This window comes from Magnolia sinica, chromosome 2 (genome assembly GCF_029962835.1).
Source record: "Magnolia sinica isolate HGM2019 chromosome 2, MsV1, whole genome shotgun sequence".
Lineage (NCBI taxonomy): Eukaryota > Viridiplantae > Streptophyta > Magnoliopsida > Magnoliales > Magnoliaceae > Magnolia > Magnolia sinica.
Window position 1 is genome coordinate 18628099 of NC_080574.1, and position 23393 is coordinate 18651491.

General features: G+C 38.2%; 1 protein-coding gene across 11 annotated transcripts; it reads right to left on the bottom strand.

The window, feature by feature from the left end:
• Window positions 1-37: 37 nt before the first annotated feature.
• LOC131236507 (protein LAZ1 homolog 1) lies at window positions 38-19079 on the bottom strand. Of its 11 annotated transcripts, none has more exons than XR_009166766.1 (10): window positions 18897-19036; window positions 12117-12568; window positions 11766-11822; window positions 6206-6314; window positions 3656-3840; window positions 3467-3555; window positions 2724-2979; window positions 1666-1911; window positions 656-1140; window positions 38-259 (listed from the first exon to the last, which is right to left on the bottom strand). XR_009166766.1 is itself a non-coding variant. In XM_058233746.1 (9 exons), exons 1-8 carry the CDS (start codon window positions 12357-12359, stop codon window positions 823-825), a joined length of 1503 nt encoding a protein of 500 aa, XP_058089729.1. In that variant the 5' UTR covers window positions 12360-12606; the 3' UTR covers window positions 38-259; window positions 802-822. The 11 variants fall into 11 exon arrangements, 1 of the variants encoding a protein (XP_058089729.1); XR_009166765.1 differs by having other exon boundaries at window positions 12117-12603; window positions 18897-19034; XR_009166764.1 differs by having other exon boundaries at window positions 12117-12606; window positions 18897-19017.
• Window positions 19080-23393: the final 4314 nt, after the last annotated feature.

Here is a 23393-nt window from a genome sequence, read left to right on the forward strand (position 1 = left end):
CATGAGGCAGAAGAGGATAAATATTTAAAAAGAATAATAATCCATGAAAAATCAGCTTTAAATATATGTGGGAAAGTTACACAAAATGTACATCTACCTACGCCTTTATTGAATTTACAAGCAAGCATTGCTTTGGGGTCAATGTATATGATCAGAACCAGAATAAAGTTGGTGATGAATGTGAGTTAATAGCACCTACTGCAACAGTGTCAATTTTGTATATGCGCCCACCTCCGCAGGAGAGCTTTAATGGGTCACGCTGCAGAAGAAACAAGAGCATGAGTATCATCTCTCTCAACTAGTTTATAAACACACACACACACACACACACACACACACACACACACACAGGAAATGAATAATGCATTGAAAGGCATATTGATGAAACATCCGGAGAGTGCGAGACTCATCACCACCTGATCACAATCATACTCTGGTGATGTGAGGCCCATCACTGGCTAGGGAGGTCTAGGACTGGCCTTAACATCATGTCTAGACCTTGAGCATGTGGCAGGCCCATCATCACTACCATCTACGGATCATAATAGCTCAATCCCCATCACACAATAGGGAATATCCTATAAATAAACTGTGCCAAACGTCATTACACAAAACATCGTCTCAAAGAGAAGCTCTGCATGCAAATAGAACTTACCTGCTGACAATGCTCAAGTCATCCGAAACATCATGTTATGACACAAGCCCTCTCCTTTTCCTTTCTCTGGATTAAAAAAGAAAGAAAGAAAAAAGAAAAAGCAAAGAAAGGAAAAAAGATGCAAAACGGGAGACACAGTGTCGTACCAAATTGTTTCTTTGTGAATCTTATCTAGAATGAGCATGAGAGTTATGAGGATCTCTGATCCTGGAAGCTGTACTCCTGGCATGGTGTGGGTTTCTCTTCCCACTGCCCAAGCCACTGTCGCTGACGCTTCCTTCAAGGAGACGATCATGGGCTTCTGAAAATTCACTTGTCCATGTATGCAAAGGAATAAGATAAGAATCATCCTTAGAATCTTTCTTCTGCTTCTCATGCTGCCTCACATTCTCAGATATCTGTTGCAAGGTTTCATTTATTCTGGCAATTCCTCGTTCTACAGGTTCTACCACATGTGAAACGGTGAACTTCACATCATCGACAACCTACTAGCACAATAATGGCACAAAAAGGAATCACAAAGAGTACAGCATGCAAATGAGTAAGCTTAGCCATGATCACTAAAGGAAACAAATTGAGTGAGGCGTTACATGATAGGCTTGATTAAGAAACATCAGCCAAAAAGAAAAACAGGTAGAACATGGAGTAAACAGATTGAGTGAGGTGTTACATGATGCAATGGTTTTCTTTGATCAACCTGCCCATGGTGAAGCTTGGACACACCTTCCAGGAACCTAAGCCATTCATCTAGTGGGACTGATCATGGGATTGCCCATTCCCATGATCCAAACCATCGGATGATATTCCCCATCTGATGAAATTGAATGATTACAACCAAAGGCCCAATCTCGACCTGGACAAATCGGACAGTAAGGCTCATGTGATCGAGAGATTTAAGGTTATCTCCAATCCACCATGGAGACCGCCATAAGAATTGGGCCAAAGAAAAACTCTATAAAGCATTGTATATTTCCTCAAAACTAACAGTAAGCAAATAGGAGGGAACGCACAATTTCACCACTTCCCAGGACCACATCACGAACACTTTGAGGGAAACTTAATCTCTTTCCTCTCTCGTCAGGCCGAGCAAGGTGCATCCTCGTTGACTTTTCGCTGTCTCTAACCTCTTCAGGATCTGGAGGGGCACCAAGCGATGCATAGTCCGCCATTACAGCTACATTGCGGATGCATCTTTCTCCACGTTGATAAGGCTTGGCTGGGAAGACGTAAAGGTGCACAACGGCAGCAACCCCCATCTGCTTTCAAGATCATGTAGTTAGAAGAAGATTCCCTCCATTACAAACAAGAAAAATGGTGCCCCCACAAAATCCAAAATATAAACTAATACATATGCATGCATGTATAAACAAAACAGCAACTACCTTCCACAAATGGTAACATTTCCAATCAGGAATTTTTTTAAAGAAAAATATTCTAAAACAGAAACCTTAGGAAAATGAGATGTGTAAGCACTACTTGTAACCAAATTCTCGTCTCCCTAAACATGCCAACGTGGAACGTGTGTGAGAGGCCGTCCATCAGGTGGGCTCCACCATGCATACAATGTGTCCTGAAAAAATAGGATGCTGTGGTGCTTGATTGCCACACGCATATAAAGAATGAATGGTGTACAAGGAGCCGACCAGATGAAATGCCAAAATGTCACACACATCTGACCTGGGGAGAATAATGATTTGAAAATTAAATTTTGCGAGTATCCTTAACTGCACCATTCCACTTATTTGAAGAACAGCATATATGAAGAGGTTGGTAATCTCCAACATGGATTTCGGCAGCGGCTTCAGAGTGCAACTCGCCTGGGTGCTGAAATCGGTACAACACACCCCGACTCATACTGATTCCTCACCATTTCAGTGTCATATCAGTTTGGTGACTCATTTCGTTTTGGACCGCAACCGATACGACTTGTACAGTACCAAGTTGTTTCAGACAATTTTTCAAACCATGATCTCCAAAGACACCCAGAAACATTAATTAGAAGAATATCAAGATAGGAGCACAACACATTTAAGTTTTATACTAAAAATTATAGCAGTTTATGGTATACCTCAATGCAGATGATGTAGCCCTGAATGCGTGTTTTCAGTTCTTGAGCCAAGGACCCTTTAAAGGCACCCATAGAGAAGAGAAATGCAATTGCAACACCCTGCCACCATGTTAGAAATACAATGGACTTGAACGTCAAAAACTTTGCGAGGGGTTTGATGGGTTCCAGCTTCTCTTTAGTGACAGTATAGAACTGTATGAGGCAATATAGGGCCCAGGTCTGACTGAAGTTTAGAACAACTGCTAGATATGGATAGCTGCAAACAAAATACAGGTTTTTCTTAATAAAACAACAACAATTTGCCCACTCATATTTAAATAAATTATATTTGTGCACTAGCTTATAATAAGGATCATGAGATGAATGCGGAGTAGTCCAAATATCATTCTCATCTGGACTACTGAATGTGATAGGCACACAGCAAAATAGCAGCATAGTGTTTTATCAATTAAAATACAAGCTTTAGGATAGGGCCTGTTTGGGTGCCGCTCAAAAATGAATGCACCTAATTTTAGTCAACAGTAATTATGTATTATAGATTCTTTTGTAGGGATAAAAAATAATCTTGATAAACAACAATTTATACCTAAAAAAATCTCTAATACATAATAGCTATTAACTAAAATGAGATGGACTCATTTTTCAAGTGGCGCCCAAACAAGGCCCTTAGTGTCTGAAAAACATGAGAAAAATAAAAAATAAGAATGGCACTTATTAAAGAACAAAAGCTGAGAATGACATACCCGTATCTCCATTCAAACTTCCCTTCTCCATAAATCCCAAAAAATTGGAAAATGATAGCTAGCAAAGCACAGATCATCTTTAATATCATCTGTAAGTCGAAACTTCTTATATTACACTATGGATGAAAAGGATATCAGAATTAATATACCCAAAGAACGTGGAGTATTATGCAGGGACAGAACACATACGTATTGAACAATGCCAATTTTTACAGCTTGATAAAAGTCAGGACCAAGATACCATTCTTTTAACAAGCAATTCAGTGGAAATGGATGTCTTACAACTCCATCAGCATATGCTTCTTCTAGAAGAGGCGTGCTGGAATTAATTTCAGTGCAACTCTCCATAAACTTAACTGTACTTTCCTCGCCGCCTGATCAACACAAACTTTTTTAATCAAGGAGGATGCATGTGTATGAGAAGTTCAGAATTGAGAAACTGCACAAAGAAAAAAAAATTTCATGTACATTTAGGAAAGAAATTTCATTTACTCAAAAATATATGAAATATATTCTAAGAGAACAATATCTCAGCAAATTCAAGAAAGAAGTAAACATTGCCTTGGCCCATCAAAAAGCTCTTCATCCGAGAATCTTTCCAATTTAAATTTGAATAAGGCCTAGACATTTCATCCTGCATCTTTGGTATTGACCACGGAATCGACCTTTGCTTTAGGGCCTGTTTGGATAGTGAATTATGACTGTAATGATTGTAAAAGTGCAATGATTACAAATTACAATACCCGTCTCCTAGTCAACAGGTAATTTGACCGACAATTCCCGCGTTTGGATAGGTGTAGTAAAAGTACAATGATGAGCTTTTACATGACTGAGATGAGAAATCGACAGGAAAAATGCATTGATTTTTTTTGTTTGGATAGGAGATTTGTACAGCAATGAATTATAAATTTGTAATGATTAAAAATTCCTTTACAGGTCTCCAATTACATCTGAATTTGACCACAAAATTATGTGTTTAAGCAAAAACCGGACGTTATGATGGCACTTTTACGTTACAATACTGTCATGATGGGCTATCCAAACAAGCCCTAGGGTATAATTCATAACCCCATGTATGTCACTTGAACCCATTCCAATCCCCTTCCAGGGCCAGAACAACTTGAAATTTCTTATCCACTCCTCCAATCAAACAATGTGACATGACTCCTCGCCTTTCTTCCTTCTAACTCAATCTTCTCATCCATCTAAGACACCTTAAATTCTTCTTCTTTTTTTTCTTTTTTTTTCTTTCATTTTTTTGAAAGACAAACCAATCACATAAAATCCATCACTGATCTCTATCCAACAATGATCGCTTTCCTTCACCCCACCTTTCCCTCTTCTATGGAATCTCAACTACCATCACAGATCCCATATACTACAACAACATCAAATAATGGTTGTAAACTATGATTATTGCATTAAAAGGCGTCTGCCCCAAAGCCCATTCAGGTGACCTAATTGACTCCTCGTCAACATGAATGCACCAAATTTCCAACAGACCAAATACAAGCCATACAATTGAAAATGCTTATAAGAGGCATTTCCTGTTTCCCAGTTTCAAATCTGTCTCCATCCATGTAAAAATAATTGCCTGCTCCCTAAGGGCAAAGATCAGGGATTTCCTACACCTACACACCGAAAAGTTGATCCTCATTAATGCAAGACAATTAACCACTTGCTCTACAAGCTCGAACTGTTAGAGCATGGCGAATTAATCCATTTATCTCATAGCCCAAGCCCCAAATCAATGGGTTCCGCCCCCTCGTGAGCCCCAAATCCATGGGTTCCGCCTCACACAGGCCCCAAATTCATGGGTTCTGCGGACCACCTACCCCGAGTGTGCCCCTACATCTCACAGGCCACCCCACTCAAGCCAGGTGTGAAAATGCCCCCACATTAATCACCTCCGATGAGGAGTCTCAAATACAAGACCTCCTGCTCTGATATTAATTTGATGCAGGACAATTAACCACTTGCTCTAAAAACTCAAACTGTTAGAGCATGGCGAACTAATCCATTTATCTCATAACCCAGGTCCCAAATCCATGGGTTAGGTCATTGTCTGAACCCTCCTCGTGGGCCCCAAATCCATGGGTTCTGCAAGCCACCCACCCTGTGTGTGCCCACGCATCCCATATGCCACCCCACTCGAGCCCGGTGTGAAAATACCCTTGCATTACTCACCCTGCCCACCTTCTAACTTGCACTTTCTCAAGCACGTTATCCTCACCACATGTGACTCCACTATATGGATTGCACACACCTTCCCCCTCATTGTGTAAGCTGGAGAGATGAGGTTAGCAAATTCTTAATAAGCAATGTTGTAATAGGCAATACTCAACTACAATCAAAGCCCAAAACCTTAGACTGAATCAAGATAGTTGATATTGGCCAATGATCAAGTCTTGGCACCAATGTATTAATGGTAAAAGATTAAAATGCTTAATGTTGAAGTTACCACTAACACAAAAATGAGCAAATCCAAACAGTCATCAAATCTGCAGACTATAAAATGATTGTTATATCAAAAGCCATTGCTTCGACTAACAAATTATCTTTTAAAAAATATAGGAATTACAATGGAGTCCTTCAATATAATTATCTAAATTAGATGTGGTCTTTTTTTTTTTTTCAACAGCGTTATTTAAAGTAGATGTTCATATGCCCAAATTCAAAAGGGCAATATAGATCATTACCTTAAGCACCAAAGATGAAAATTAAGGGCACTGAACATACCTAAGCATGCTATCAAGTATCTCTCGAAGCAATATAAAGCAAAAGCCTCGTAGCAATCCCGCATTATTTCGCAATTGAAAGCAGCCTTAGAATCCACTAACGACAAGAACTGCACCAGAAACATTATAAACAGATAATGTTACGAAGAGAAGGAACCTTAACATAGCCAGCCTACAACCTTGATATCCCTTCAAAATTGTTGTAACAAATGATTCTCTATGACCCTTGGATAGTAAGATGATGATGTTAAGTAAAAAGTGGCAAATGTAAGTCAACACAGCAACCTTAGAAGTTTGTCTTCAGTGCAAAATTAATTGATTTTCAATTGCCCAATATAAACTGTCAAGCTGGTTGCAGCATAATCATTCACAACAAAAGCGATTGTACAGAAACAGTATAAATTATACCAGGAAACCATCCAAGGTTTCTAGAGCCAAGACATGAGTTTCTTGTCAATTTTAAACTATTCCAACCCAAAAGTTTAGTGTTAGAAACATATCTACTGATCCACCAATTGTCCCATAAATGAGGGAAAAGCTGCTATCAAAGCACATACCAGCAAGATATTCTTCCTTCTATTCACACCATATCATGTGAAATCAGATGATGCAGCACATAAACCAGAAGTGGCAAACTAAAGTGCCAGAGATAATAATGAACGCATTGAAAAGTATAACAAAGTCAGCCACATGCTAAAGGAAAAGAAATGGGATCCGCTCCTTGAGAAGACCAGCATGGAGCCTAGACGAAAGAATCAATATTTCATATCATACTAACACTGCATGGGGAATGACAAAGAATGGAAAACAATCCTTCCTGCATAAGGCTCCTTCTGCTCAGATAAAAGAGCACTTGATAATTAAGATAAAAATGTTAACGAAATTAAAGATGTAAACTATTTACCATTGAGAGACCCAAAAATGGCTAAACCCATCATCACAGATTCTTGATGATACCTGGTTCCATGTATCCACTGGACAATCAAGTTTTTCCATGTTAATTTTCAATACCCACACTCCACCCATCTCATCTTAATTTGCTCCACAGTTTACTGTTTTGTGAGAAAGAAAGGAACAACTTAAGCTAAAGTTTCATTCAAAAAAAGCTAGAATAGATAGCATAGCAAGGTCATGTTAAACATCTTCGGACCAACCAGTGTGCGAATTATCTCCGATATTATCGAAATATCTTCGATATTATCTTTATCTCCGGCTCAGTGATACTGATAACACTGGTAGTGAGACCGATAACGCTGGAGGTATCAGAAATTTTAGGTATTAGCAATGTATCGCTAAGTATCACCAATATTTTCAACTTTGTAAATTCTACATGTCGCTTGTATTGCCAATGCATCAATATCACCAATGAATCGCCAATATTTTCGACTATGTAAATTCTAGGTAATGCTTGTATCATAAGTGTATCGACGATATTTAAATAATATTGCCAACGTATTGATAACATCAAAATTTTGTTTATTAGCATTATTTTTATTTCATTTTTTTATGGGCACATGGTTGTATGTAGTGTTCAATTTGTCATTGATAATGTCTCGATAGTATCGATATTGCAACATGCCCGATATCGAGACCACAATCTTTCGTTTTCTTTCCAATTGTTGATGATTTCTTGGTGAAATATCATGTGTTGTTGATATTTTGCAATATCGATGGATGTTTGAATGGAAGGTTGGATGGTTAAATACGCCGGATGGGATGGTTGGACTAATTTCTTACAATAACACATGCTTTTAAGGCCCCATTAAATGGAAACTTGTTATATATATATATATATATATATATATATATATATATATATATATATATATATATATATATATATATATATATATATATATATATATATATATATTCTTTTTGATCTCACTGTGCATCTCTAAATATACAAATATATACATTTTAATATCTCTTGAAGTTTCGCTAAAAATTCCACCATTTTTCCCAGGTTTCGCCGCATTTTCGGTTATCAACGATATTATCGGTGATATCGATATTGTTTCCGTATCCCTGACTAGTAAAACTTGTAGCGATACCGATACTTCAAACACTAGGACCAACACAATAATACAAAGAATAACTCAGCAATGTCGCGCAGTAGCAAAGTTGGAACAATCACAAGAAGCGCAGGATGTAGATGTGTGCCCCGAAAGCCCAATTATCCTATGGCCAGTCCAGTGGGCCCCAGGTGTTGGGTTGTGTGTAGAGATTTTTAGAAGATAGGGAACCCTTGTATGGTTGTAGTTTGATTCTTTGGAATTCTGATTTAGTAAAGATTTTGAGATATTTTATTCTGATTTAGTTCTCTTTAGTTGTATTTATTAACAGCTTCCAAGTATAAGGAGTCTTATTTGTCATTTAAATCATTATTAGTTGGGGTATTAACATTGTTGTCATATGCGATCACATATGCCATTTTTTTCCGAAGGATCACATATGCAGGATAGTATGTGATGGCATACCTTTTTGTGCAATAAGTATGTGATTGCATTTGCGAGCATGCGATGGCATACTCCAATGCGATTGCATATTGTTTTGTTAAATTTTATGTAAACAATTAAATATATAACTTAATTTATAGATGGCCTAATAGTCTCAAACGCTCACACTACTATGAAATAGGTAAAAGAACCCAATCCAATCACTTGTAGTAATTAGGCATAGTTTTCCCTTATTTTTTAGATTTTTTTTCAAAATTTCCCCTTTTTTGACTTTTTTTTAAGGGCTATAGCAATATGCGATCATATATGATGGCATATGCGATTTGACAACATTGGCTGTTGCAGAATGTATTTCTGGCTCTAACCAAAGTAGCAATTATTGTCCCCCTCTCCATAGGGTCTTGAAAGAAGAGGAACTTAAGTACTTATGTAGCTTCCTTTCTCTTCTGCAGGGTATTCAGGTGGTCCCAGGTGTTGAAGACTCAATTCATTGGACTAAGGAGATGTTTTGAAAGTTTTTGGACAAGTCCTGCTGTAGGTTGCTATCAGAAGAGCTGATTCTCGTGCCACAGGGGTGCTGTAGTCGTAAGGGGCTCCCCCGCCACAACTTTTGTCTGGCTCACCAAAAGGAACCACATTCTCACAATAGATCACCTTCAAAAAAAAGGGTCTCTTACTTCCCAACGTCTGCCTCCATTGCCTGGCTGATGCGAAATATGTAGACCATTTGTTCCTTCATTGCTCCTTTGCCACAGAGGTATGGCACAAGATCCTTCAGCAAGTTGAGATCTCTTGGGTGATGACCCACACGATTGAGGGCCATATGAGATTGTGGGACGCAAGGGTGGGGGCAAATTGGGGAAAAAGTGGTGGAGGTTAGCCATGCTTGCAGGATTGTGGTCGTTTGTTTGGAAAGAAACTCTTGTTGTTTCGAGAATAAATCATGCTCTGTCAGGATGGTGCTTTCGAAAGTGAATCAGTATGGAGTGGTGACCTTGATCTCTTTGGGTTGGGTTGGGTTGCTTAGCTAGTGTATTTTCTTTTTCCTTTTCTTCTCTAGTTCCTGATGCTTTTTTTTTCCCTTCTTTTGCTTTCTTGCCTGGGGCTTAATAAAGTTTTTATCACCTTTCAAAAAAAAAAAAAAAAAATTTTGATGAATTTGAGTCTTACAAGATTGATAATAAGATATATTAATATCTTGGGACATCTTTATTAGGAATTTAGAATAATATGAGATGAGCATAGAGCTTTCGGACCATACATGTGTGGTACTTTTGGATTCTTTTCTTAATTTAGAATAATTTTCTTATACAAGTGTTTCGAATGTGTGCACCTTCCTTTTGAGTGTCTGGATTAAAAAACGAAGTCGGTTAGTGGATAATGACAATGTGAAAAAGAATGCTAGTGTGAGGTAGCTATAGCAAGACAATCGCAGAGGAATCTGCAAAGAGATGGAATGCCAAATCACCTTGTAGGATATGTTTTGTCATCTCCAATTGGTAAAAGAAGACAGGAGTACCAACGCCGTCATGAAAACTTGAATAGTGTAAGAGAGTGCATGCATGGTCGTGGTCAACAATGGCAGTTGCTGGAATTATGTTTCGGAGATGATGGTGGAAATTTTGAAGCTAGATGTCAAGAGGCATTATCAACCTCACCCAAATGGTGTGGTTTCCGAATGGGAGCAAAATCAAGGTAACACAATGCATGGAGCTTACCTTGTGCCTTACCCAATGCATAATTGGGTTCGAATCTTGAAGAATACTTCTCCTTCACAGCTACCAAACTCAAACATGTTTTATTGAACTATAAAAAAAGAAGAAGCATGGAGCCTATTACAGGAGCAACTTGCATTGAAGTTTGTCAATCACACACCCACCTCGGCGCATATAGTGTAGTATGCATGCAACATCTATAATAATAACCCTCATCATTCCATACATAAGTTACAACATTACTTTGAATATAAGCCCATATTTCAGTCTGAAGGGATCTACATGATCCACCCCCAGCATTCTGCATATTGGAGTAAGTGGTGTACCAATACCCATTCATGTACTATGTGCCAAAGAAACAAATGTCCAGGAAACCCTTCTTTTTTTCTTTTTTTTTTTTGAAACCTAGGTCTAAGTTATATAGAGAAGAAGGTAGATCCCCAAATGATGCAGGACAATTAACCACTTGCTCTAAAAGCTCGAACTGTTAGAGTATGGCGAATCAATCCCTTTATCTCATAGCCCGGGCCCCACATCGCATGGGTTAGGACCTCGGCCGAACCCCCCTCGTGGGCTCCAAATCACATGGGTACCACCTCACACAGGCCGCCGACCCCGAGTGTGTCCCCGCATCCCACAGGCTACCTCACTCGAGCCCAGTGTAAAATACGCATTAATCACTCCCGGTGAGGAGTCTCCAACACGAGACCTTCCCCATGGGCCCCCGCATCCCACAGGCAGCCCCACTCGAGCCCGGTGTGAAAATGCCCTTGCATTACCAAATTTGTGTCCAAACTCAATTAACGTATAACGAGGTCTAGGATAATTTGGACAACAGCACTGCTTTGGTGCTTCTAATGCATCTAAACATAGAACACGACCTGCGTATTAACAGCACTACTCTTTCTCTTGCAAAGGTTCAGGGTGCTCCTCGCTGGTTTTGGACACCAAGTGCGAACCCCTTTTTCACTTCTAACAAATTTGTTTATCCATCAAAATATATGCATACACACAAAGTTCTGTAAAAGCTCAAGCACCTGATTCTAGTACTTCAAACCCTTATTGAATTCATGGTGCAGTCACCCAAAGTTTTCTTATAAACTCAATTAAGAAAAAAAAAAAAAAAAAGTTCTCTTAAGAATTACAATAATCTACATCTGCCCATGGAGGATGAGACTCATAATGGAAGTATACTGAAAACTAGTTGTTTGAATTTCAAATATAAACTTGTTCCTAATTGATAACACTTTTCAGGTGAAGAGTACAACACTGAGGACAAATCAGATAAAGGATCTGTACTATTTCTAGCATTTGTCTTATTCCACGTAGGGCTAGTAATTGAGTTAAATACAATAAATGAATAAGCATCAAAATAATGACCACATACCGATTCAACCGCATAAACAGGAACCATTAGAATTAGTCCAATGAGGAATTTCTGCTCCTGAAATGATATGCCATCCATTTTCTCATCAGGATCTGACAGTAAGGTCATAATAAATAGCTTTAAAAACAATACAGATTCAGGAACCAAATTGGACCAGGTGCCAAGATCTAATGCTCTGTATGGGTGTTTAAATGATAATAATAATAATAATAACAACAACGACACTTACACTAGTAATGATAAGCAGCATATGTGTTCGGATACAAGAAAGAGCATAGGCATATTATTGCAAAAAACGATGCAAATCAAAACTGCAAACTCCAAATATTCTGAAAGGATATAAGAACGAACCTCAGGTTGATTGTAAAAGGCTAGGTGCTCGAAAATAAGAAACAAGGATAGCACAAGAGCAACGAGCACAAATGATCCTGCACTGACGATTGGCCAGCTGTGCAATAAGTTTGAGCCATCTCTCAGGCTGATGGACCACATTTCCCCTGATCGGCTTGAAGATTCAACCAGAGTGAAAAGAAGCAGTAAAGAACACAAAACACCACTCCATGTCATCGAGCACAACCTTACACTGCGATGCATTTAAAATTCACAGGAAGCTAGGCACTGTTTAAGGCAGTAATTCACTTATGCACTACAACCAAAAGATGCTTTTCCTGATTTCAATTCCTGGCTAGCCACTGACTATTTTGCCTTCAGTTTACACATGAAAGAAACATCCTGACTCCTCAGTTACACAATGCTGACGCTAAAAGAAAGCCTGACCGTAAAACAGTGCCCCAAGCCAGTGACTGCATATAGAAATATCTGCACCCATGAAATTGAACTGCTGGCCAAAAAAAAAAAAGAAGCAAACATAACAACTTGGGAAAAAAGCAAACATATGAATGCTTGGCAGAAAGTTTCCAACATGCCCCATTACATACTGGCAGGAGAGTAAACCAATCAACACAGCTGATGCACCAATGAGAGTGCCATCATTCATCTCAACAAGAGACATAATTAGAGAAATTTCACATTCCACAGTTCCAATCAGCCCAAACCTTTAGGACTTGAACACAAAATACATGCAATGCAAATGAAAAACTAATAATTACGAAAAACTTGAAGCACCAAAGCAACTAACAAAGAACCTAAAAGGCAAACAGAAAGCCAGTCATTTTGCAAAGAAAAAGATGAACTGTTTTGCAGAAATATGAAACCTCTTTGCAAAGGTTTTTTTTCGACAGGTAACTCAGAGACCTAAAAGTACAAATATAGATGATGAGAGATCATCTACGAGGCAAAACAGGACCCTCATCCCATGTCTACAATTTTATCCCATTAATTCCTTTAAAAAAATTTAATCGTAAAGGCCAACTAAGAACCCTGGCCTTTTCCCTTTGAGCTACAAAAGAGAATCGTAAAAGAAAGGAAACTTCTCCGGGTATTAGTTTGGATCTTCCTCCGGGAGTTTGGATTGGTAAAGAGGGGTGAACAACATGTCACAAGCAGTGTTTGCGATATCGGCCGATATTATCAATGTCACACAATAACAATACAATATTGGGCTTTAGTTGGGAAACTTTGCAGTATCGCTTGATATATCGCAATGTATCGATCATAATGTATCAACATGTGTTGCTATGTATTGACAAAAAAATGGAAAATTTTCCCAAAATCCTAAAAAATCTGTTTTTCCCGAAATTTTTTGCTTTCATTTCATTCTTAAGGAAATTTCAATCAATTCTTTTCGATTGTTTGGAGAGAAAAGGGAATTTGGGGGGTGGAAATCGAGATCAAAGAGTGTGAGGTATCAGAAGTTTTTGCATATTCGAACAGTTTTTTTCCTCTTTAAACTCCTTGGAAGCAGTGGAATGAAGTTCATACTTCATGATTTTGCATGTTTTGCATGTTTTGCATGTTCGATCAAGGGTTTTGACCTCCAATTTTTGAATTTTGAAAATTTTGGGAAATCCAAAATTTCCTCCATTTCGCTCATTTAAGTTGCAATTAAAGGTTGAAAAAATCATATTAGATTGCTTGGAGGATGATCTACAGATTGATGAAACTTTCTAAAAAATTTATAAAAATGTATTGAAAATTAATTAATAATTATTTTATTTGAACAATTAAAATGGCCAGATATTATCTATGCCTAATATTGTGTATTTATGAGTGGATATTGACCCTAGCATTAGCCACATTTGTTTATTTATTATCGAAAATAAATTTAACCTTTTAAATTTTATTAAAAATTGAAAATTATATTTTTAAATAAATGAACCATATATTGTAGGACAAATTTAATGTGAGTATTTAATACATTAAATGAGCTAATAAGTGATATGAATTGTAGAAATATTAGTGATTTCTTTATTTATTATTTTATATGAATTGATTTTTAATACAATTGCATCACTTCTATTTGATAGCATAGTTTAGTACCCTATACGAAGAAGACTTATTACGTGTATTTGATTTTTATAATATTTTGAGTTCTAAGTGTGTAATGATGTATGCTATAGCATCCCCTGAAGTTCCGTTGAAAAATTCAACAAATTTCGCAATGGTTCACTATGTTTCCCAAAAATAGCAATACATTACGGGAAACATCTGATATTTCCCATGCAATACTCGATATGTTTTCATATCCCGAGAGTGCGATACACCTGTCGATACCCAATACTGAAAACATTGGTCACAAGCATTAGGAAAGATCTTGATGGCATATATGCCAAGGTGGCACATGTGCACAAGGCCATTCATCAGGTATAGCCCACTATGAACATGCCCTAGACTAAAATAAGGCCAGTCAACTCATCAAATGGGGGAATGTACATATTTCTCGGACATGATTGGCTTACCTAATAAGTAGAGCATCCTATGTTTGGGCCAAGACATGTTTATAATGGATTCCACCTGATGAATGGCCCAAATCTCATGTAGTTGTTCCACATTGGCATGTGCACATCTTGACCTCCTTAGCATTTCTCATCACTAGTATTCGTAGTGCCGAGGTTTGTTAACCCTGTTGATGGCCATGGATTGTGAAAGAAAGCTATGAACAGAAAAGAAGGAAAAAATTTCAACTTTCCTTTCTTTCATTTTTTTTTTAGTGAAAAATGAAGGCACCACGGGGATGACCCTTCAAGAAGAAAACACCAAAGGTGGAAACATCAAAGGTAGGGCAATAACTTTTCTAAGGGTCCAACCAAGAGACTCGAACCACTATTAGGATCTAGAGAGAGAGAGAGAGAGAGAGAGAGAACCAAATCAAGAAAAGGTTATGAATAATTGCAAACATTACAAGGCTAATGGCTTTTCTTTTTTTCTTTTTGGGTGCTCAAAGACTCGAACCACTACTAGGATCTAGAGTGGGAGAGAGGAGAACCAAATCAAGAAAAAGTTGTGAATAATTGCAAACATTGAGATGCTACTAGCTTCTTCTTTTTTTATCGATACGGCTGCTAGATTCTCACTAGGTTTGGAGCAAGATACATATCCAAAATCAATGTGATTGAATTTCAAAAGAAATCAAAAGGTAGAACATTAAGGGGTCATTTGGATGCTTGTAAATTTTTTCACAAGTAAACTGTTTACATTCTATCATGTTTGGCTAACTCATAAAGAGTTTACCTAGAAAACAATTGTTTGTGTTTGGCTAATTGGTAAAACTCTCTCTCTCTCTCTCTCTCTCTCTCTCTCTCTCTCTCTCTCTCTCTCTCTCTCTCTCTCTCCACCCTTTTTTCCCATCCAAACGAATGGTATAAAGTGTTTGGAATTTAAGGATTTTACAAGCACCCAAACAACTCCTAAAGCAGAAGTGATATTCTACAAGCACCCAAACAACTCCTAAAGCAGAAGTGATATTCTAAAAAGGCAAAAAAAAAGACACCCATGGCTTATGTAAGAAGAAAGAAGATGCGCTTAAAGGGGCTGTTTGGATTCGGGCAAAGTTGTGTTGCGACAGGCTAGCCATGGAATGTTGTTATGACTAGTTGTTCATGGACATGCTATCACAACTAATTGTTTCATTCCTTATTTGTCAAACACCATGGAACAGGGAGAAAAGATGGATTGTAGGATATGTGGTAAGCTTAATATGGTTGGTGGCACATTGCCATGTGCATGTGCACGTCTGACAAATGTGCCACTTTTTTGTGTTTGAATATTGATGGTCATACATATGCATAAGGAGGGTGCTTGAACATGGATAGCCACACGCATGGCACATTTGGAACATGTGATGCATGTGCAAGCAAGGGGGTGTCCCTAATGTGCGCTAGACTAGGAACATGCAGTTCCAACTCTTCAGCAAAGACAATCAATCATTGCTTTAATGGTCATGTTAGGAGTCTAGACTACTTGCCCTCATGTGCCTAGGTTCCCATGCATAATGGGGTTAACAAACCATGGACAAGTACTTTTGTACTAACTCCCTATCAATGACAAGACTTTGCTTGAATCCAAACAGCCGCATAGAGTGATGGTATTTTCAACCAATGTCTAATGAAGCAGCTTCCATATAGCCAAGCAAAGCATCTCATTTTATAGTTTGTGAATACCCCAGCACTGGCATCCCAAAAGAGATTTATTAAGACAAGTTTGAGCACTTTTATCTTTGGCATGCTTTCCTTGGGCTCTTATTAATGGTTCACTTTGATTAAGCTACTGTTAAGTATAAAAGCTATAGAAAGGACCACTATTGAATAGTAACATGTCAGAACAACCCAATTATATCTCAATTCCCAGCTCCAATTACTCAGAAGGGCGGAAATGAAAAAGCAATAGAATTACTCCGTACAAGCTAGCTTACATAAAGCTGCATTTGGATGCTTAACTGAACTGAATCACAATTCATAGAATTCATTACAGAGGAAATCACAAGCAAAAGCCATAACACTCTACTCAAACCCTAATTGCAATTCCGTGCATTCCAATTCAGACTTGAAATGATTGCAGCTGCAATTGGGGCCTGTTTGGATGCCTGTAACTTTTTTAAGTTGTAAGAAAGTTACATGTAACTTACTCACAGGTGTAAGTAAGTTACAAGTAATCCTGTTTGGATATAAGTTGTAACTTACTTACAGGTAACTTACTTTTTGTGTTTGGATAACTTGTAACTTTATTACAGGTGATAAGTTCCATATCCACACTAAGTAGAGCTTGAAATAGGGAATCGTTGAAAAATCAGATTTACATGTAAAAAAAGATTGGATAAAATTATTCCATTTTATCAAGCCCATGTAAATGAATAGTTTGGTTGATTCTTAGGCTAAACAAATCAACAAGTGGGCCATGAAAGTGGGCTCACGTTTTCAAAATGCGTGTAATGTAGGGAAAAAAAAACTTGAGGTAAGATATCCAAGCAAAAATTTCCCACAGGAGTGACTCTTGTTGACAAGGATCAGTTAAAGAGAAATCACAAGCATAGGAAGCTGCTTCCACCAAATTCTGCATTAGCAGTTAAAATCTCAAAGTGAGACATTATTAAAATGGACCAATATCAAGGGACTGTTAAAAACCAGATATCTTAACACTTCGATGTACACTCGATTTCTCACCATTTGACAATAGGCAAGAATCCAGATGCAAATGGAACTTGGGACTGTTTGAAAATGGATACGTTAACAATGCAATGGGCACTCAATTTCAAAACACCAAAGGACATGCAGGAATCTCAATGCAAATAGAAATTGGGAGTGTTTAAAAAACCATATGTTAAAACAGATTTGGGACCTACAGGGGGACAAGTTGCACTGACACAACAAGCCCCACTTATACAAAATGAACAATAGAATGTGGGCCCCACTATGATGTATTTGTTTTATCCCCACCATCTATCCATTATTCTAGATCATTTTAAGAAATCAACCCAAAAATAAAGTACATCAAAATCTCAGATGGACCAAATCACTAGAAACAATGTTGATTGAAGGCCCACCATTAAATACTTTTGGTAGGCCACTGATGTTTTGGATCAAACTGATATTTGTTTTGTTCCCTTCATCCAGGTCTTTCTGACCTAATCAACAGGTTGGATGTGAAACAAACATTACAGTGGCCCAAGGAGTTTTTTAATGGTGGACTTTCAATCATTACTATTTTGTGTGGTGTGGTCCACCTGAGATTTAGATATGCCTCATTTTTGGAGTCAAGCCCTAAAACAATCCAAAATAATGAATGGATGGCATGGATAAAACAAATACAGGATGGTGGACCCCACAGATCAACGGACATTACCCACGGCTCTAGCCAAACTGCCTCAGTCAAACCCTGATGAAAAAAAAAAAAAACGAGGAAAGGAAAAAAAAAAAGGAAAGAAAGAAAGGGGTTTTCTAACCCTGTTGAAGCTGGATTGGAGAGGGAGAAGGAAACTGGGAGAGGAAGAATGAGACTGATAGAGGGAAACGGAGGCCTTCACTCCATCTGAGAAGGTAGGTACGCTCCTTCAATGCAGGTGCGATTCTTCCCAACGATTTTCATTTCAAAATTTCCGAACTTGAAAAACGACTCAAGTGCCTGTAAGATTTTCGCCTCTTTCTCCCGTAAGAAAGTCACAGGTTGAGAGAAAGTTACCTGTGACTTTCCTCCCCCAAACACCAACTGTAACAAAGTCACCTGTAACTTTGTTACATTTTAGAAAAGTTACAGGCATCCAAACAGGCCCTTGGGGTTAATCCACCGCTAATTATGAATGTGGTAGGGATTCCCATTTTGGAAATTACTGTTTTATTGAATTAAAATACCACAGTTGAATTCGATTGAAAATCCAAACGCGGCCCAAAACCAACAAATAATCAGAAATCAAAACATCAATCGCTTTCTAACCAACCAGAAAATAAAGAAAGAAATCGTCCTTCTTCCGAAGAAGAAACCAATAATTCGCCAATCACAAATGCCAATGTGATCAAAATATCGACCGCTTTAGAACCAAAGAAAAAACTAAAAAATAAAAGATAAAAATCCCGAGATACAAGATAACATCGAAATTGGAAAAATAAAACCCTAGAAATTTACAAGAAGATATTGGAATTGATATTCTTAAAGATTGAAAACATGAAGAAAAAAAAATGTAAGAGATTGCTGGAAATGAGAGAAAAACAAAGCAAATACAAAATATATTACAAACCGTACCTATTCTTGATTTGATTTTCTCCGATTTTTCTTTTCTGCGAGAGAAGTGGGAACTGATTTCTTTCGTTTGGCGGTTAGGAAACCCTATTTCAGGGTTTTGAGATCTCCCACGGAAAATAAAGTAACCTGGAATTTCCACGTCAGCATGCATCCAGGTGCCTTGTGATTCTGATGGACGCGGATTAGATTGTGATAGCGGAAGCGGTGTGTTCCCGGCCTCACCCAACACGGTGCGGCCCTGGTCGTGGGGCCCACATTGATATATATCTTATATATCAACTCCGTTCATCTGTTTTTCATCACTTTTTAAGATAGAGAACAAAAGTTAATAAGACCAAAATCTCATGTGGACCAAAACCACAGGAAACAGTAGTTATTGACCCTTAAAATCTCATTGTGGGCTATAAGAGCTTTGATAAAGCTAATATTTTTTTATTTTCTTTCATTCATCTAGGTTTCCTTACTCTACCAACATGTTGGATAGCAAATAAGCACCATAGAAGGCATTTCGATGGGTCCAACGAAGATTTCAACGGTAAGTGTTTCAATCATCACCGCTTCCTTTGGCAACGTCCACGACAGATTTTAATACCTTCCTTGTTTTGGGATTTTAAATTAAAATTAACTGCAAGATTTTAATACCTACCTTGTTTTGAGATATTTAACTAAAATTAGCTGCAAGATTTTAATATCTTCCTTGGTTTTTGAGATATTAAACTAAAATTAACTGCAAGATTTTAATCGCTTCACCGTCAGGTCTACACCGCGTTGGGTAAGCGGAAGCGGACTTATTGGTGATTAACTAAGCACGCTGAAATGTGCTAAGTCTACCTGGATTTATATATTTTATCCTCTTCTTACGTCCATTTTATCATATAATTTTAGTGTCTGAGTTAAATTTTAAAGTATATGCAAAGCTCAAATAGACCACACTAGAGAAAGCAACGTGAATTAAAACATCTAATGTTGTAAATTTATGGAAGCCACAAAAGTTTTTATCAAAATAGTATTTGTATTTTTCCTATCAATGTTTTTGTAATTTCATGAATAAGTTAGTTGATAAATAAACATTATTGCAGGGTTAGAAAGGTTTCAACGGTGGAAATAATTATTCTCACTTTTTTCAGTGGTATGGGTGACTTGAGCTTTAGATATGCTTCAATTTTTGTCTCAACTACTTCCCAAAGCTGGGAAAATGATGAACGGTGTGGATAAATCACGTACATTCATGGTGAGCCTAACAGGATAACCCAGTACGCAGTACGATTTAGGGTGAGGCAGGGTCCGCACCTAATCCGCTCCAATGGATTATGGTATACGTGTCAATCACTAATTCGTGCTGAGGATGTTTGTGCAGGTACGTACGGAAGCTGATTGGTAGCTGCCTTGTTGACCTCAGCTACTTCTAAGGGTCTTATCACGGGGTATGCGTCATATTCAAACCGTCCATTCATTTGATATGAAAAATAAGATGGATTTAATTATCAAGTGGACCACACTGCAAAAACAGTAGGGGGGGTGAACGTCTACCATTGAAATCCTTGCTGGTCACAAAAGTTTTGGATCACTATTAGTTTTTTTTCCTCTCCATTCATCTCATTGTAATCTTATGAACAGATTGGATGGAAATATCGGTGGGCCTTACAAATTTTTTAACAGCAAAAATCATTATCTACGCAGCTATTTATGGTGTGGTCCAGGTGATCTTGAGATATATTTAGTTTTGTAGATAATGCTCTAAAATGATCTCTAAAAATAGATGAATAGTGTAGATATAATAAACACATAACTGTGGGGCCCATGTAACTTTGATCTCCTTTGAACTCTTCGCATAACTTTGAGAGATTATTTTAAATCATTAAACCAAAAAAGAGTCATATCCGAAGCTTAAGTGGACCACACCACAAATAACAGTGGGACGATGATTCTCACCATTAAAATATTCACAGGGCACATCGTAACGTTTATTTTCCATAACTTCTGTGGCCCAAGAGGATTTCAGTGGTGGATGTTTAATCCCCTGCTTCTTTTTGCATCGTGGTCCACTTGAGGATTTTAGTGGTGGATGTTTAATCCGTAACGTTTATTTTCCATTACTTCTGCGGCCCATGAGGATTTCAGTGGTGGATGTTTAATCCCCCGCTTCTTTTTACATCGTGGTCCACTTGAGGATTTTAGTGGTGGATGTTTAATCCCCCACTTCTTTTTGCATCGTGGTCCACTTGATCTCTGTCTCATACCTCTCTTATATTTTTTGTCTCAAACCTTACTATGCGATCCCCAAATATATAGACGGTTTGGATAACATACAGACGGTTTGGATATATGTATGGGACCCACGGAACTACTTGGTGACGTCAACACACCAACGGAAACGGATTAGCTACTCCCCCTGCCACCAACCTGGTGGCTGTGGTCGATGCTCTGTGGGCCCTACCATGATATATGTGTTTCATCCATTTTGACAGATCATTTTAGGCTTGATCCCAAAAAATGAGAAGGATATAAATCTCGAGTCGACCACACCACAGGAAAATAATAGTGATTGGATATCCACCATTAAAATCCTCCTAAGGCCCACTATACTATTTATTTGACATCCAATTCGTTGATTAGGTTATATAAGCCCAGATGAAGGGAAAAAAACAAAGATCAACTTGATCCAAAACTTTTATGGCCCCTAACGGTTTTTAATGGTTGACGCTCATTCAACACTGTTTCCTATAATGTGGTCCACTTGAGATTTGTATAAAACTTATTTTTGGTCTCATACAATAAAATGATCTGAAAAAATAGATGAACCACATGGATGAAACACATACATCATGATGGGGCCCACTGAATACTGACCACCAGCCATTGGCCGGTGGCAGGGGAGTAGCCAATTCGTTTCCCACACCAACCAAGTCGGTGGCGTGTCGTACACCAGCCGTTCCTGATGTTGTGGACCTCGTGGTCCGAGAGACTCAGAAATCTGATCGCTTACTCAAGATAGCTTTTATTGCACCGAGTAAACCCTATTGTGCCCACCGTGAATGTATATGGTTTATCCACGCCGTCCATCCGATCTTACAACTCATTTTAGGGATTGACACCATTAAAACTTTTCTAAGGCCCACCATGATATTTATTTTTCATCCAACCTATTCATAATATCACACAGACATGGATGAAGGGAAAAAAAAATATCATCTTGATCCAAAACTTCTGTTAGCACCAGGAAGTTTTTCAACGGCAAGCGTTCAATTCACATGGTTTCATGTGGTTCTAGTTAATCTTTCGATATAAGTCATTTTTGACATCAAGAACAAAAATTAACTCGTAAATTGGATAGAAGGAGTGAATAAAATTCATAAATCATAATGGAACCAAGGAGTTTACTCATAAGGCGATACGCTTCCAGAGACCTAAGGTTCCGCACGCGCTAAACACAAAGAGTATTCCCACGTGCCAATGCGGCACACCTGTGCAACATCTGAACCGTTTATCCGGATGGGCCCACTATGAATGTTCCTCCGACCATAATCCAGCAACTTCCTTCATCAAGTATTCCACGCGTGTAGAAAATATAAGTGGCTATCCAAGATCAAGATATGGTTGATCGTGGGCCAATCTGCACCATGGATGGAGCCTGTATTATCTCTCTCCGTGGTAACTGGTAAGCAGATGCATGTTGCCCACGTTTCTCTTCCCTTTCTTTCATACCACATCCATAGCTCAAAGAAAAGATGACCGTACAAAATAAGGCCACACATGTTTTGGAAATTGCAACAATTCATGCCATGGCTGGGAAATAGGGCTGAAAGTCGGTTGGGTTGGGTTGGGTCGGGTCGGGTCAGGTTGGTGCTCAACCCTAGCCCAACCCAAGGTTCTTATGCCTCAATCCTAACCCAATCCAACCCAATTTCGGCTTGGGGAATTCTCAACCCAAGTCCAACCCAAGCGGGCTCGGTCGGGTTGTCCGGGTTAGTTAGGTAGCTAATATTTTCATTATTATATTAGTCTATTCTATTTTCAATACACGTCCTTTTTTTGTACTTATAATTTTATTAATTATATATGTAGTTATTTATCGTATATAAGTTTATTTTTTCTAAACAAATAAGCTAAACTAAAGGACAATTACTCCTTTACAAGTTGTATTGTATATCAAGCAATCTATTTGGAGAGAGAAATCTGGCATATCTTATTAACTTGAGTCACCGGAAATGAAATGGACCAATGAAATCTGACGGTATTGGAATTTCATGTGCCTTCAATACAAATGATCCGCACTCAATTATAATTAATTTATAAGGAATTTATATATTGATTAGGTTCAAGTCAAGTTAGGCAACCCAAGACTTCAACCCGAGCCTAACCCAAGTTTTATCAAGTTGGTATTTGTATGGCCCAAGCCCAAGATCAAACCTAATACATTCTACCCAAGCCTAACCCAATGCCAGGTTGGTCACGGGTCGGTCGGGTTGAACCCGCCCAACTTTCAGCCCTGCTTGG